Below are 16,659 nucleotides of genomic sequence, written 5' to 3'. Positions count from 1 at the left end.
CGATCGTTTTTCATTGTATGTAGAAATACGACAGAATTTTCTTGTGCATATTTCACGGAGGTCTTATTTTCTTTAACTCTTGTTTTGAGGTCTTTTCCCGTTTGGGCCCAATAAACTAGTTCACAATTTTTACAAGGTATTTTGTAGACTCCTTGGCTGTCATCCGTCTTAGCTCTATGATGGACATTTACCACTTTGCTGAAAAGGCTGTTGGGATAGTTGAACATGACGTTTATTTTGTCATTATATACTTTTGAAATGTCTTGTATTGTGTTATTAAAAGGTAGAGTGATACATTTCTTATCCCAAACGAATTTACTATTAGCGTTAGAAGTAATTTTGTAAAAACTAATTTTAGCTTTGCTAAGCGCTTTTGATAGTAATCAATTTGGATAACCTATTTTTGTAAGCTGGGAATGTACTGTGCTAATCTAGTTTCAAAAAAAAGGTTGACTGCAGATCATGAGGGCTCTAAGAAATAGGCCCGATGCTACACTGTATTTAATTTTGTCTGGGTGATGGATGAAAAAATGTAGATAGCTTCCTGTGTGTGTAGGTGTTCTGGACACTGAAGGACAGTTGGACCGCACGTCTGATCACCAAAATATCGAAAAAAGGTAATTTGTGATTGTTTTCCCATTCTACTTAAATGTTATTGTTGATGCTAACATATTGAAATTAGCAAGAATTTTTTCAAAAGATCTCCATTTTTCATTCCATACCGTAAAGACGTCGCCCACATATCTGCACTAGAACATCTTTGGTGGCTTGATGTCCGGTAATAAGACAGCATTGAAAAATCCATGTACAGATTTGCAAGTACTGGAGAGAGACTGGACCCCATACTACATCCAAATTTCTGTCTGTAAAAAATTTCTTTGAAAGGAAATACATTTGTATCAATACATAAATGGGCTAATTTGATGATTTGTGCAACAGAAATAAGAAATGGATCTTGGAATGCACGCAATTTGGTTTCCAAGAAACTGAGGACATATTCTACATCTACGTTGGTAAATAATGAGACTATATCTAAGCTTAACAATTTGCTACTGTCATGGATGTTATGGCTTTTATTTTTGTGAGAAGAAAGATGGATGTGCTGGCTTTGGGTGAAACTAAAATGAAAGGAAAGGGCAACTGTGAGTTTGGGAGTGTAGCTGGGAGGTACTCAGGAGTGAAGAGGGGACGAGGGAGAGAAGGGGTGGCTATACTAGTAAGTGAAGAGATAAATAAGCGCGTAGTGAAGTGGAAGGAGGTTTCATCAAGGTTGATGTGGATGAAGGTGAAGCTGGGAAGGGAGATGTGGGTTTTTGTAAATGTGTATGGACCTGGTAGTGAGAAGAGCGTAGAGGAAAGGGAGGCTTTTGGGTATATATAAATGAGTGAATAGATGGATTAGGGAGAAATGTCAATGTAGTTGTATTGGGAGACCTTAATGCTAGGGTAGGAAGTGAGCCAAGAGACGGAGTGATTGGTAAGTATGGAGTTCCTGGTAAAAATCGTAGTGGAGAAATGGTGGTGGAGATGTGTCTTGAAAGAGAGTTGATGATAGCTAATACAGTATTTAAGAAGAAAGTCCAGCATAAGTACACATGGGAGAGAGTGGTGGATTGAAGGGTGGCAGATAAAGCGTTAATGGAATATATAGTGATGACCAGGAGTATGGTTGGAAGAGTTAAGGATGTACATGTTCTAAGGGGAGAGAGCGGGTGAATATCAGATCATTTTCTGGTGGAAGGTAAAATGAGATTGGAGAATAGGTGGAGAAAGAGGAAAAGGACAGAAGGTAGGGAGGTACTTAGAGCAAACTGCTTAAATGAGGAAAAAAAGGAGAGTGAGTTCAAGAAGAAACTAAAAGAGGAGTGGGAGGGAGTAATGGATAGAGTAGAACTAGGAGTGGAGGAGGAATGGGGATGGTTCAAGGAGGGAGTCATAAGGTGTACAAAGATGGTGTGTGGAACAAGGAGGGTGGTAGGAAAAAGAAGGAAGGGTAGTGAGTGGTGGGATGAGGAAGCAAAGAAATGTGTAGAAGAAAAGAAGCAGGCATTCATAGATTGGCTGCAAATTAGGATGAGGGAATCGTATGAGAGGTACAAAGTAAAGAGAAAGGAAGCTAAGCATAAGATAAAGGAAGCAAAGAGGAGAGCAGATGTGAAATGGGGTAAGAGTATGACAGAAAATTTTGAAAGTAATAAAAATATGTTTTGGAAGGAAATTAAAATAGAAAGAGGAGGCGAATCAAGTAGAGAAGAAAAGGTAAAGGTGCAGATGGAGAGATGATAATGGAAGAGAAGGCAGTGAGAGTTGCTAAATGTGAAGGAGGATAGGGAGGGAAAGGTAGTTGCAGTGGGAAGCGCTAAGAAAATGAGAGTGATGAGTGAGGAAAATGGAGGAGAAATAGGAAAGGATGAAGTGAAAGCAGCTGTTAAGACGATGAGAGCAGGTGAGGCACCCGGTCTGGATGGATGCCATGCGGAATGTCTGAAGAAACGAGGTACAGTGATGGTGGACTGGCTGGTGAGGTTGTTTAATGTTTGTTTATGAGAGGGTAGAGTGCCGGAGGACTGGAGGAGTGCCTGTATAATTCCGCTTTACAAGGGAAAGGGGGACAAGTGTGAGTGTAGTAGTTTCAGAGGGATCAGCTTGTTGAGTGTAGTTGGGAAGGCTTATGGGAGGATCTTGATTGAGAGGATTAGCAGAGGAACAGAGGGAGTAATTGGTGAGGAACAGTGTGGGTTTAGGACAGGTAGGGGTTGTGTAGATCAGATCTTTGTGGTAAGACAGATATGTGAGAAAGGTATAGGAAAAGGTAAGGATGTTTTCTGGGCTTTTATGGATCTGGAAAAGGCCTATGACAGGGTAGATAGGAAGGCATTGTGGGAGGTACTGCAGATATATGGGATAGGAGGAAAGCTGTTAAGAGCATTCAAGAGTTTTTACGAGAGTAGTAGAGCTTGTGTTAGGATTAGAAATGGAGAGAGTGAATGGTTTGAGGTAAAGGTAGGACTTCGTCAGGGATGTGTTATGTCACCCTGGCTGTTCAATCTTTACATGGATGGGGTGGTGCGAGAGGTGAACGAAAGGGTAGTGGGTCAGGGGTTGGAGATGATTAAAGAAAATGGAGAAAAATGGGAGGTGAGCCAGTTGTTGTTTGCTGACGACACTGCGCTTGTAGCAGGATCAGAGGAGGTATTGAGGAAGTTAGTGACAGAGTTTGAGAAGGTGTGTGAAAGAAGGAAGCTGAAGATAAATGTCGGTAAAAGTGAGGTGATGAGATGTACAAGGGGAGAGAGTGACAGCAGGCTGGAGGTGAGCCTTAAGGGTGAAAGACTGGAGGAAGTGGATAGTTTTAGATATTTGGGTGCGAATATGGCAGGATAGGGGGGAGTGGGGTGAAGGTAGAATGCAGATTGAGAGAAGCGAGTAAATGCCTTGGTGGATTGAAGAGTGTAATGAGAAATAGACATTTGGGAATGGATGCTTAGAGGAGGTTATATGAAGGAGTGATTGTACTAACAGCATTGTACGGGGCAGAAACATGGAACATGAGAGAGGAAGAGAGAAGGAGTTTGAATGTGTTTGAGATGAAATGTCTGAGAAGTATGATAGGGGTTACTAGGCTAGATAGAGTAAGAAATGAGGAGGTGAGGAGGAGAACAGGGTGGAAAGGGAACTGGGAGATAGGGTTGATGAAAGGGTATTAGGATGGTTTGGACACATGGAAAGAATGAGTGAAGAAAGATTAGTAAAAGAAGAATGGAAGGCAGAGGTGGAAGGAGTGAATATGAGGGGGCGTCCTAGGATGAGATGGATGGATGGGGTGAAAGGGGCATTACAAAAGAGAGGAATGTCTGTGAAGGAAGGACGGGAGAAGACAGAAGATAGGGGTGAATGGAGAGGGGTTGTGTATAGATGATGCTATGATGCATGAGGGGGAGTGGGTGGGGGGTGGGGAGGTATGTGTGAGAAGAAAATTGACGCATCCCGAAGGGATTTCTCCCCGTCTTCTTCTTTTTTGCATGAGGGAACGGAGAAGGGGGGGTCGCCGAATTTATGAAGCGGCCTTGCTGTGGATGTGCTGTGTCTTGCGACACTGCTTCTGACCCAGGGCAGTGGACAGGATGCGGGGATGACCCGTCATCCAAGAGGTGTCAAGATAAGAGGGAGGGAGGAGGGTGGAGGGGAGTGGAATATAAAGGAAATGGAATGGGTGGGAGTTGTTTCTATGCCTTTTTCTTTGTGGCTATCCCCCATGTAGGGGGAAAAAGCCTTTGGTATATGTATGTATGTACTAGAATCTTTTGAATGCCTGATATGTGAATCAGAAAAACTGCATAAAAATGTGATAATATTTCCCTATACTAAGCCATTTGGAGATTTTGCTAGTACAGGATCCGCTATTGGAAATGATGGGTCTGAGGGAAATTCCTTCTTTGTGTAACTTAGGTGGAGGCCATAAAAGCTAGGAAGTTGTGGATTTATAACTAGCAATTTGTTTAATATATCATCTGATTTTTTTTCCTTGATAAATTCAGTAGAAGTACTTTTAAGGGGATTTTTATTTAAATGCTTGTATGTTCCAGTGTCAGATAGTAATTCACTGATTTTCTTGTCATAATCTGTTTGGTCTAATATGACAATTTTACCACCTTTGTCTGCTCTGGTGATAATGACATTTTCATGCTTGGCGAGACTATCCACAGCTAATCTATCAACAAAACTGATTCCAAATATCAAAAATAAATCATACGAAAATAGACTTAAGCACATGAATCTGTTTTCCCTAAAAAAGCGTAGACTCAGAGGTGACTTGATACAGGTCTTTAAGATTTTAAAGGGAATTGACAACATCAAAAGTGACCAAATTTTCACATTGAATGAGAATCAGACAAGAAACAATGGTCTCAAACTGTCCGGAAATAGATTCAATTTGGAAGTAGGTAGAAACAACTTTGCCAACCGTGTAGTTAATGAATGGAATAAACTTCCTGCACAGGTAGTGCAATGTACTTCAGTTCGAAGCTTTAAGAATCATTTAGATAAATACCTAAGTAAGATGCTGTAATGATTATAATTTATGTTATATTATTTGTTTTTGTTTTGTTATAATTTGTCTGTCTGATTTTCATTTATTATTAATTATATGTCAATTTATAATCATTTACTATTTACCTTTTTGTTTGTTATTCAACTATACCTATGCATTTATTTATGTATTTTGTTTGTTATTTTTACATTATTATAGTTTTAATTGATTAATTATTAATATTATTATTATTATTTTATTTTTTTATTTTTTTTTGCATCCGACCTAGATATGGATCAAAAGGTCTCCTGTCGGCATGCTCCGCCTTTGTAATCCTTTGTAATCTATTATACCTTGTATAAGGACACCTTTTAGGCACTATAAGTCTTTATCATAATCATTTGCTGCAAAGAATTTGTCAAACCCAACAATATAGTCTAGTGCATGTGTCTCTACAGGTTTCATAGCAAAATTAATTCCAAGACCTAAGAGTTCTTATTCATATTTTAAAAGAATTGTGTTGGACAAGTTAATTACGTTGTCTGTGAGAGAAATTTTGGTCCAAACACTTTTATTGCACAATCTCAGAAGTTTCTTATTTAGACTTTCTTTATGGTTATTGTTTATGTGGGAGGCTTTTCCAAGGGCTACTCTTGAGAGATGTTGATAAGTTTTATAGGATGAACACAAGAACTTAAGGTTCCTAGTAGATGTTCTCACCTGATGGTATGCTGAGTCACATTCTAATGAAGCAATCTTAATGCTTTCCTTAAGGAAGCCATATACATAGGTCGGAAAGCTATAGCCCAACTGTCAATGCTTATGGAACCTGAAGGAGTTTGGGCATACTTGTTCTTCTAGGCAGTTGGTCAAAAACTGATATTGTTTCTATCTCTTTTTGTTGGCTATTAGGGAAGATTCAAACTGCCGGTATGCTTGCTTGAGTCCTAATTGATTGAAGAGAAGATAAAGCGACGAAGAGGGTTCCATCGTGGGCGTAAATCAGAGAGGGCTATGTCGTGACACACAGGTAAGATGAAAAAATCCCACTGTCGGAGAAAGTAAACAGACGAAGAATAGAAATTTGGATGTAGTATGTGATCCAGTCTCTCTCCAGTACTTCCAAATTTGTACATGGAGTTTTTCGAGACTCTTATTACCGGACATCAAGCCATCAAAGATGCTCTGGTACAAATATGTGGACGAAGTCTTTACGGTATGGAATGAAAAATTGGGATCTTTTGAAATTTTTCTTGCTAATTTCAACATGTTAGCATCAACAATTACATTTAAAGTAGAAGGAAAGACAATAACAAATTACCTTTTCTCGATATTTTGGTGATCAGACGTGCGAATCAACTGTCCTTCACAGTGTATAGAAAACCTACACATACAGGAAGCTATCTACATTTTTTCATCCATCACCAAGACAAAATTAAATACAGTGTAGCTTCGGGCCTATTTCTTAGAGCCCACATAATCTGCAGTCAACCCTTTTTAGAAACTAAATTAGCACAATACATTCCCAGCTTACAAAAATAGGTTATCGAAATTGATTCCTATCAAATGCGCTTAGCAAAGCTAAAATAAGTTTTTACAAATTTACTTCTAACACTAATAGTAAATTCGTTTGGGATAAGAAATGTATCACTCTACCTTTTAATAACCCAATATAAGACATTTCAAAAGTATGTAACGACAAAATAAACGTCGTGTTCAACTATCCCAACAGCCTTTTCAGCAAAGTGGTAAATGTCCATCATAGAGCTAAGACGGATGACAGCCAAGGAGTCTACAAAATACCTTGTAGAGATTGTGAACTAATTTATTGGGCCCAAACGGGAAGAGACCTCAAAACAAGAATCAAAGAACACAAGAACTCCGTGAAATATGCACAAGAAAATTCTGCCGTATTTCTACATACAATGAAAAACGATCGCATAAATTGGGATAAAGCAGAAATCATCTACAACTCCAAGTGCAGTTTCCGGAGGAAGATCATTGAGTCATCATTGATTAAAAATGATGCAAATTATAATACATCAAAAAGACAATGGTCATCAATATGTTTAACAACATGAACAATTAAAAAACTTTTGCCCAATGTAGATGGCCTGGAAGACAGCAATCGCTACCAAGACAGAGTTACTTGAGCCACTTTCTCATGTCCCCTTTGTATCCCTTTGTATTGACTATATAACTCCTACTTGTACACCATGTAACTATCTGCTGGAGAGAATCAATAGAGCGCTCCTAGAGGTCAGACGTCTCTACACTCCAGCTCTCTCAACAAACGCCCAGGAATCTTCGCCGGCCGGTGGTGGTGAGGAGATATATCTCCTTAGCTGCTGCCGGTCTGGCACAGGCCGACCTCTTCGTTGACGTCGGCAGGCGGGTTTACACCAAGACAAATACACACATTTCCCAAGTCACGTAATTATCTGTTTTCAGAGTAGTGCTTGTAAGAAAAGATGCACACGCACAACTTGCTCGTTGGCTTAGCAGAGGCCCAAACCGTCTCTAACACAGAACCCTCACCTGCTCGCAGGCTGGTCGACGAAGAGGAATTGGGACGCCTCTCCGTCCAACCGGCCCGCAACCTAACGCTGGCCTCTTCGCTGACGCTGGCGAGCGAGTTTACACTGACATTTTACACACAATTCCCAATCACGTAATTCTCTGCTTTCAGAGTTGTGATTGGAAGGAGAGAGATAATACAACACCCGCCCGCCTGCCCCCCCCCTCGCACCGCCACTGAATTAACTCTACAGGATCTCAAACCCAACCTGTGGAAAAGCAGGCTACTCAGGCCCCACCTGTGGCTTATCAGGAACGCGCTCTACACGCTCGCCGGTGGTGGCTAGGAGATATATCTCCTTTGCTGCTGCCGGCCGACCTCTTCGTTGACGTCGGCAGACGGGTTTTACACCGCCCGGCTGGCCCCACCCCCCTCACACCGCCACTAGATCAACTCTACAGGATCTCAAACCAAACCTGGGGAAAAGCAGGCTACTCAGGCCCCAACTGTGGCTTATCAGGAACGCGCTCTACACACGGGAAGTGAACTCTACTCACTTCCCGTAAGATACACACACACACCTCTCACGAACATAGCCATGACACACGCACAAACATCTACACTTACTTTTTCTTCTACTAAATTTCGCTTCCTTTCTAACTTTCTCTTCTAGTACATCTTCTCATTTCAGTTTACCTCCCACTAAAGATTTTTCAATTTTTCCACCTTTCTCTACTAGTACTACGCCTCCTACCATTTTCTAAACTTTCGTTGGTGATCCTAATCCCGGCGTCGGCGCCCCCAACCAAGCTCCCAGTTCATTTCTCCCGAGCCACGACCACCAACTGCCCCAAATCGCTCGCTAATTCGCCCGGTGGCAATAGCCCTCTTTTATACGCTACTATCTTTTCATTTTCTTACAGACATTCTTCCCCTCCCACAGAAACTGATCCCGCGCAAGCGGGTGGTCTTTCCTAGGAATTCAGAATTCAGAATCTGCTGAAGAGGGCCATAGGGAGTTGTCGAAATATACATTTAATTCTATTCTTCGTCCGTTTACTTTCTCCGATAATGGGATTTTTCACACACACAAACACACACGCACACACACACACACACGCACACACACACACACACACACACACACACACACACACACACACACACACACACACACACACACACACACACACACACACACACACACACACACACACACACACACACACACACACACAGACACACATATATATATATGTGTGTGTGTATGAGAGAAATTCGCTAGTAACAGCGACATCAATCCGATAATTTTTATGACAGTCGCATGCAGGATTCGAACCCACTGCTATCGGCCACCCATATTATATATATACACAGACATAGCAAAATTGTATAGGTACTAAGAAAAATGCATTTCTGCTCTTGTTTAATGTTTAATGGTATTCAAATTTACGTAACATGTTATATTTACCTAGATTTATGTTTCAGATTACATACAAGATATATCAAGCATGACATGAACCAAAAGAGCAGTAGACCTATCTGAATTTCAGCGAGGTCATAATGTGGGTCAACATGAAGGTGGACTTAGTCAACGCAAAATATATGAAAATCTGTCAATACCCCTTTCTACTGTTAATAAAATGATCGTACAATTCACCAGAGATGGCAAGAAGGGCACAAAACCTCATTCAGGTCGTTCCGGGCCCTCAAAAAGAACCTTGCGTCTTGTCAAAAGAAATGTCGAAGAGGATCCACGTTGCAAGGCCTCTGACATAGCAGCACAACCTGATGTCAGTCCCAGAAGAGCAGCCAGGTATCTCCACAAGCTGGGTTACTATAGCAGAGCTGCAAGAAGGAAATCACTCTTTCGTCCAATCAGTATCAAGCGCAGAAAGGATTTGTTGTTGTGATGATGGAAAGACCTGCGGCCTTTTGGAGCCATATAATTTTCTCTGATGAATCACGAATCGCATTATTTTCTGACAGTGGAAGAATGTGGGTCTGAAGACTCTGTAGTTAAGAATTTGACCTCAAAAGACTGGAGCCAACAGTGAAACATGGGGTTATTTCAATAATGGTGTGGAGTGTCAAGGAAACATCAATTCAAACAAATATGTTTCTATATTAAAGGAAGGACTCATTCCAGTATTCTCCAGTTGTAGAATGAGTAAAAATGTCTCCCTAATTATGGAAGATGGAGCTCCTTCTCACACTGCTCAAGCAACACAAAATTGGTTGAGCCAAAATGGAATCAGGAAACTTCCATGGTCAAGTCAGTCCCTGGATATGAACCCTACTGAACACATCTGGGCATATTAGACCGACAACTTCGCAAAAAGAACAGGAAGCCATCTTCAAAGTCCGAACTCTTAGGATTACAACGGGAAACATGGTAAGAAATTCCTCAAGATGATATTCGTGAAATAATCACTAGCATGCCTAGAAGGGTTCTTGCATTGAAAAAGCAATAGAGATGTCAACCAAGTATTAGTTATTCACATTGTGACCAATTATAAGCACTTTAATTGTATCAGTTGCTTGTTTAGTGAATTAAACTATTTCTCTTGTCTATTCAATTCTGTCATGTCTGATCATACTATATGTATATACGTATACATACATATATATGCATATACGTAGTGTGTGTATACATATATATACATATATATTTATTTATATATATATATATATATATATGCAAAGTAGACCACTTGGAAAAAAGAAACTAACGAAGCAGAGCGCTTTCGTATATTACATCTTCAGTGCAACAAGCACAAGTACTTCAGTGCAACAAGTACTTGTTGCACTGAAGATGTAATATACGAAAGCGCTCTGCTTCGTTAGTTTTTTTTTACCAAGTGGTCTACTTTGCATAAGTGAACACACGTACCCGTGTTCTTATTAGCATATATATATGTGTGTATATATATATATATATATATATATATACATATATATATATATATATATATATATACATATATATATATATATATATATATATATATAGTAGGCCTCCGTCAGTCGATATCGACTATGGATATTGCGCCGGAGAAAGTCATGATTTTGCTAGCGACAGTGACGGCTGTGGCTGGTGAGCCCGATGCGGGAGTGGCAGTCTCGGCCGCATTTGCTGCATGTGTGGCTTGTTGGAGTGGCTGCTGGGGTGTGTGCCTTCCGCTTGGCTCTCTTTTCACTGGCTGTGGTCAGAATTTTTTCCTCTCCAGACTTCAGCTGCTTGTGAAGAACACTGCGGCATTTGCTGCGGGCGGCTGCTAACTCTTCCCAGTTCTCAGTGTTGATGTCCAGGGCTTTCATATCACGCTTGCAGACATCTTTGTAGCGCAGTTGGGGTCGACCAACGTTTTTCTTGCCGGAGATAAGTTCACCGTAAAGGATGTCTTTGGGGATGCGTCCATCTTCCATCCTTCGCACATGGCCGAGCCATCGAAGTCTGCGCTGCCTTAGCAATGTGAATATGGTGGGAAGACCTGCTCGCTCGAGTACCTGGGCATTGGTAATATTGTCACTCCAGCGGATGCCAAGGATGCGGCGAAGGCAGCGCAGATGGAAGTTACTCAGTTTGCGCTCCTGCTTCGAGTAGGTCGTCCATGTTTCGCTGCCGTAGAGGAGAGTGCTGACAATGCACGCGTTGTACACTGCCATCTTAGTTGACGTTGTCAGCTTCTGGTTCTCCCAGACGCGGGTGGTGAGGCGTCCTAGGGTCGTAGCAGCCTTGCCGATGCGCTTGTTGATCTCGGCGTCAAGGGACAGGTTGTCGCTGATGGTGGATCCCAGGTATGTGAACTGGTGTACGACTTCGAGTTGGTAGTCGTCGATATAGATAGCTGGTGGAGTGTTCACATCCTGACTCAGCACATTGGTCTTTTTTAGGCTGATGGTCATTCCGAAGTCTTTGCTGGCCTGGGAAAACCTGTCCATGAGGCGCTGGAGTTCTTGCTCATTGTGGGAGGTGACAGCGGCATCATCAGCAAAAAGCATGTCTCTGATGGCTATCTCAGTCACTTTGCTTTTTGCTTTCAGTCGAGCCAGGTTGAAAAGTCGACCGTCAGATCTTGTGCGAAGGTACACTCCTTCTGTTGATGTTCCAAAAGCATGCTTTAAGAGCATAGCAAAGAAAATGCCGAAGAGGGTTGGAGCCAGTACACATCCTTGCTTGACTCCACTCTTGATGTCAAATGGGTTGGACATGTTGCCTTCATACAGGATCGATGCCTTCATGTCATCGTGAAAGGATCTAATGAGACTGTGGAGTTTTGGAGGGCAACCGATCTTTGGAAGGATGTCGAACAGCCCTTCCCTGCTGACCAGGTCAAAGGCCTTAGTCAGATCTATAAAGGCTATGTAGAGGGGCTTGCGTTGTTCCCTGCATTTCTCCTGAAGTTGACGAAGGGAGAATATCATGTCCACTGTGGACCGTTCTGCTCGGAAGCCACACTGAGACGCACAAGCACGACGCGGGCGTAGAGTTTCCCAACAATACTCAAGAGTGAGATGCCTCTGTAGTTGTTACAATCACTCCTTTCACCCTTATTCTTGTAGAGGGTGACAATCTTGGCATCTCTCATATCTTGCGGCACGGCTCCCTCTTTCCAACACTGGCATAGGACGTCATGGAGGGGCTGCAGTAGAGTGTTTTTACAGCACTTGATGAGATCAGGGGGAATACCATTATTGCCAGGTGCTTTGCCGCTTGCTAGGCTGTCGATTGCTTTGCAGAGTTCAGTAATGGTCGGTTCAGCATCTAGTTCTTCCATGATAGCCAGGGGCTCAATGGCATCCAGGGCTGAGGGGGCAACGGTGTTCTCTCTTGAGTAGAGCTCAGAGTAGTGCTCCACCCATCTGTCCATCTGCTTGCCCTTGTCGGTGATCACTTCCCCACTGGTAGACTTGAGGGGGGCTGTTTTGTTCTGTGGTGGGCCTAGAGCTGTCTTGATGCCTTCATACATTCCTCTGATGTTACCCGAAACAGCTGCAAACTGGATGGAATCGCTGAGCTGTTGCCAGTATTCATTTGCACAACGTCTTGCAGTTTGTTGCACTTTGCTTCTTACTGCTCTGAGTGCTTGCAAGGTTTTCTCGTTGGGAGAGCGCTTGTATTCAGCAAGGGCAGCACGCTTTGCATCAATAACAGGGGACATCTCACTGAACTTAGCGTCAAACCAGTCGTTGTTCTTGGAGGTTTTCTTCCCAAAGGTTGCAAGGGCTATTTTCTGAATGGTATCGCGGAGGTGGTTCCACTTCTCAGCTGCAGAGCAGTGCTGGTGTTCGACGGACAGAGCTTTTTGAAGGGACTTGGCAAACTCTTCGACTTTCTCAGGGAGATGCATACCCGTGTTATTCATGCGAGGTTTGCCTTTCTGCTTGGACTTGTGAAGCTTCTTAGGTTGTAACCTGATCTTGCAGCAGACGAGAGAGTGGTCGGTGTCGCAGTCTGCGCTGTGGTAAGTGCGGGTAATCTGCACAAGCTTGATATTGCTACGACGGATCAGGATCAAGTCCAGCTGATGCCAGTGCTTTGAGCGAGGGTGACACCATGACACCCTGTGTTGAGGCTTGGTCTGGAAGAAGGAGTTGGTCACGCAGAGACTGTTGTAGGAGCAAAACTCCAGCAGGCGCTGCCCGTTGTCGTTGATCTTGCCAATTCCAAAATGTCCAAGACAGGAAGGCCAGGAGTCATGGTCGGCACCCACTCGAGCGTTGAAGTCTCCCAGGATGATGACATGTTCCATGGGGGGTATGTTCTTCACGATGTTGCTGATGTTGATGTAAAACTCGTCCTTTGCTTCTGCTGTGGATGTCAGAGTGGGAGCGTAGGCGCTGACGAGAGTGACAGGACCTTTGGAGGTGTGGAGGCGGAGTGTCATCAGGCGTTCAGATCCCTTGTCTCCTGGTTCGACCATACTCAGCATAGTGTTCCTGACAGTGAATCCAACTTCATGCTCACTTCTATCCTCTGCACTCTTCCCATGCCGAAAGAAAGTGAATTCCTTCTCCTTGAGGGTTCCGCTGTCGGCAAGGCGAGTCTCTTGTAAAGCTGCTATGTCTACCTGTAGTCTCAGCAGCTCGCTGCTGATGACAGCTGTTTTTCTCGCATCACTGATTCTTTGAAGGTCTTCGGACAGTCCGGGTGTCATCGTTCGGACGTTCCAGCTTCCCAGTTTTAGGACTGGGCACCTGTTCTTTGAGTTTCTTGAGTTCTTGCCTGGTGCGGGTTTTGCAGCCTGCTTGTCGGTTTAATCCTAATCCCCAAGCACCCAATGAGGAAGGCAGGCTGTGGCGGGACAACACCTTATTGACTGGGGGCTGCCCAGCTATAGGCGGGCGGTAGCTGTCCAGTAAGATCCGAGGATCTTTCCCACCGTCGGAAGCAGCCCATGGCGCCACATTCTACGCCAATCGAACATTGTGACTTATAACCGGTAACTGCTGTTTCCCGTGTTGGTTCAACGCTGTGAAGCGAAGCTGGAGTGACCTCTCCAGGGCGCAAGCCTGGGCAGAATATTATGGAAGATAAGCAGATCCCCCCTCTCCACACTGAAGATGGTTCCAAAGGAACAGCAAGAACTGGTACATTTTGGGCACCAACAGTGTCGCAGGAGTTGCCGGAACGTTACTGAGGTCAGCATCGAACCGCCTTAGGGACTCCATCTCCGGATTTTTCCTCAGGGTTTACTCCCGAAGCACTTCCCTTGGTGGGTAATCCACAAGGCAGTGGAGGTTTGGGGTCAGAGTTTTCCTTCTCCTAGATGAGTTGCCTTACTGGGCTGGGTCCCATCTACCCATGCGGCAGGTTGTACCGGGTTACATTTTACCAGTAGCAGGGACATACCCTGACCTGACAATAACACACACACACACACACACACACACACACACACACACACACACACACACACACACACACACACACACACACACACACACACACACACACACACACACACATACACACACACACACACACACACACACACACACACACATATATATATATATATATATATATATATACATATATATACATATATATATATATATATATATATATATATATATATATATATATATACCTGAATAGAATCACCATTGACGGCGTATATCAATCAAATAACTCCGACAGTCGCCCCTGGACTCGAACCGGGGCCTTGCGTGACGATAGGCCGAAGCTCTACCGACTGACCTACAGGGACTCTGAAATTCTCCAACATGGAAGGTTATCTAACTCTCGAAGAAAAAAATCGACTGCTAACTGCCGTCCTAACTTGTTTTACGGCGAACTAAACCCAACTCATAGGTAGCTAGTGGTTAGGTTGGTACGAAACCTTGATGAATTTTCGTCGATGTAATACCTGATAAGAACCGCCATTGACGATTAGAAATGGAGAGTGTGAGTGGTTTGAGGTAAAGGTGGGACTTCATCAGGGATGTGTTATGTTACCCTGACTGTTCAATTTATATATGAATGGGGTGGTGCGAGAAGTAAATACAGAGATTGGAGACGATTAAAGAAAATGGAGAAAATTAAGAAATAAGCCAGTTGTTGTTTGCTGACGATACTGCACTTGTAGCAGGGTCAGGGGGATTGAGAAAGTTAGCGACAGAGTTTGGGAAGGTGTGCGAAAGATGGGAGTTGAAGATAATTGTGGGTAAAAATAAGGTGATGAGATGTACAAAGAGAGAAAATGGCAGCAGGATGGAAGTGAGTGTTAAGGGAGAGAGATTAGAGAGAGTGTGTAGTTTTAAACACTTGGGTACGAATGTAGAAGGAAAGGGAGGAGTGGAGTTATATATGGAATGTAGATTGAGAGAGGCAAGTAAATGCATTGGGGGATTAAAAAGTGTAACGAGAAATAGACATTTGGGAATGGATGCTAAGAAAAGATTGTATGAAGGAGTAATTGTGCCGACAGTACTGTATGGGGCACAAACATGGAACATAAGGGAGGAAGAAAGGAGGAATTTCAATGTGTTTGAGATGAGGCGCCTGAGAAATATGATAGTGGTTACTAGGCTGGATAGAATGAGAAATGGGAAGGTGAGGAGGAGAACGGGGGTAGAAAGGGAGTTGGGAGATAGGGTTGATGAAAGAGTATTGTGCTCTGCTTGAGAACAGTTCTTAAAAAAAAAAAAAAAAAAAAAAAAAAAAAAAAAAAATCTCATGGGCCGGCAATTAAACTCATCTTGTTTTCTTTTTGAATTTGTCTATTTACTTAATAACGACAATGTAGTCTTATTAAAATTTTCCGACAATTGTCTCCAACATACAGATATTTAACAAATTGAATTTTTCTTGAGTATGACAAATCATGAATAAAGTTCTTATAATATTTTAATCTATTAAAAGTTCACTAAGGATCAAATAATAAATGTACGACATTACAAATGAGATAGTTATGGAATGTCTTCATTCCCCCTTCTAAACTAAAAACTTGCAATGACTTCATAGCCAAACCAAAATAAACTCAGGAAACCTTGCCCATACAATCTTTAACATTCTCCGCACGATAAGAGGCAAAGCCACTTGTTTCCACAAGTTAACTATAGTTCAATAAAGGGAGAATACGCAATAAGTTAAGAAGTAGGTGAGGTAGACCTTGTACTCACTTAGACAACCCTTCTTGAAATCAACACAGAGTAAATCATGACCTCCTAAGCATATAATAATAAATATGTAAATAATTTTAAATTATTCGTTACCTTCATAGCATGGACATATAATAAAAGCACATATAATAAATATGCAAATCAATTAAAATTATTTATTACCTTCATAGTATAGATAGTTCATAAATCTAGTTTTTCAGGCCTCTTAATGAGACGACCTCTCCTTGAACACACGTTATCATCAATAACATTTGTGGTAAAACTCTGATCTGATAACTCATCAGTAGTTGTATCTATTTCTACTTCAGGATTACCAACTACTGGTTCAGAAGTATCCTTTAAAACATTAGGCATATAAGAATTTATCTCCAAATCATGCAGTCTCTGAATTGATCTGTTAAGTACACTCTTTCTAGTTTTAGCATATACACTACGAATTAAACCATCCTTTCCAGGAAATACATTTACAATCACTCCAATA

The 16,659-nt window shown here is 42.3% G+C and overlaps 1 protein-coding gene across 1 annotated transcript; it reads right to left on the bottom strand.

Moving 5' to 3' along the window:
• Nucleotides 1–5,407: 5,407 nt before the first annotated feature.
• Nucleotides 5,408–13,708, bottom strand: LOC143017596 (uncharacterized). Its single transcript, XM_076172382.1, has 3 exons — nucleotides 13,322–13,708; nucleotides 12,085–13,207; nucleotides 5,408–5,514 (listed from the first exon to the last, which is right to left on the bottom strand). The coding sequence occupies exons 1-3, from the start codon at nucleotides 13,706–13,708 to the stop codon at nucleotides 5,408–5,410; spliced, it is 1,617 nt and encodes a 538-aa protein (XP_076028497.1).
• Nucleotides 13,709–16,659: the final 2,951 nt, after the last annotated feature.

The sequence above is a fragment of the Oratosquilla oratoria genome, chromosome 32, assembly GCF_046742065.1.
Source record: "Oratosquilla oratoria isolate Oo_2021 chromosome 32, ASM4674206v1, whole genome shotgun sequence".
NCBI lineage: Eukaryota > Metazoa > Arthropoda > Malacostraca > Stomatopoda > Squillidae > Oratosquilla > Oratosquilla oratoria.
The sequence above is the reverse complement of the archived record's forward strand: the minus strand, read 5'-3'. Positions and strand labels throughout refer to the sequence as shown.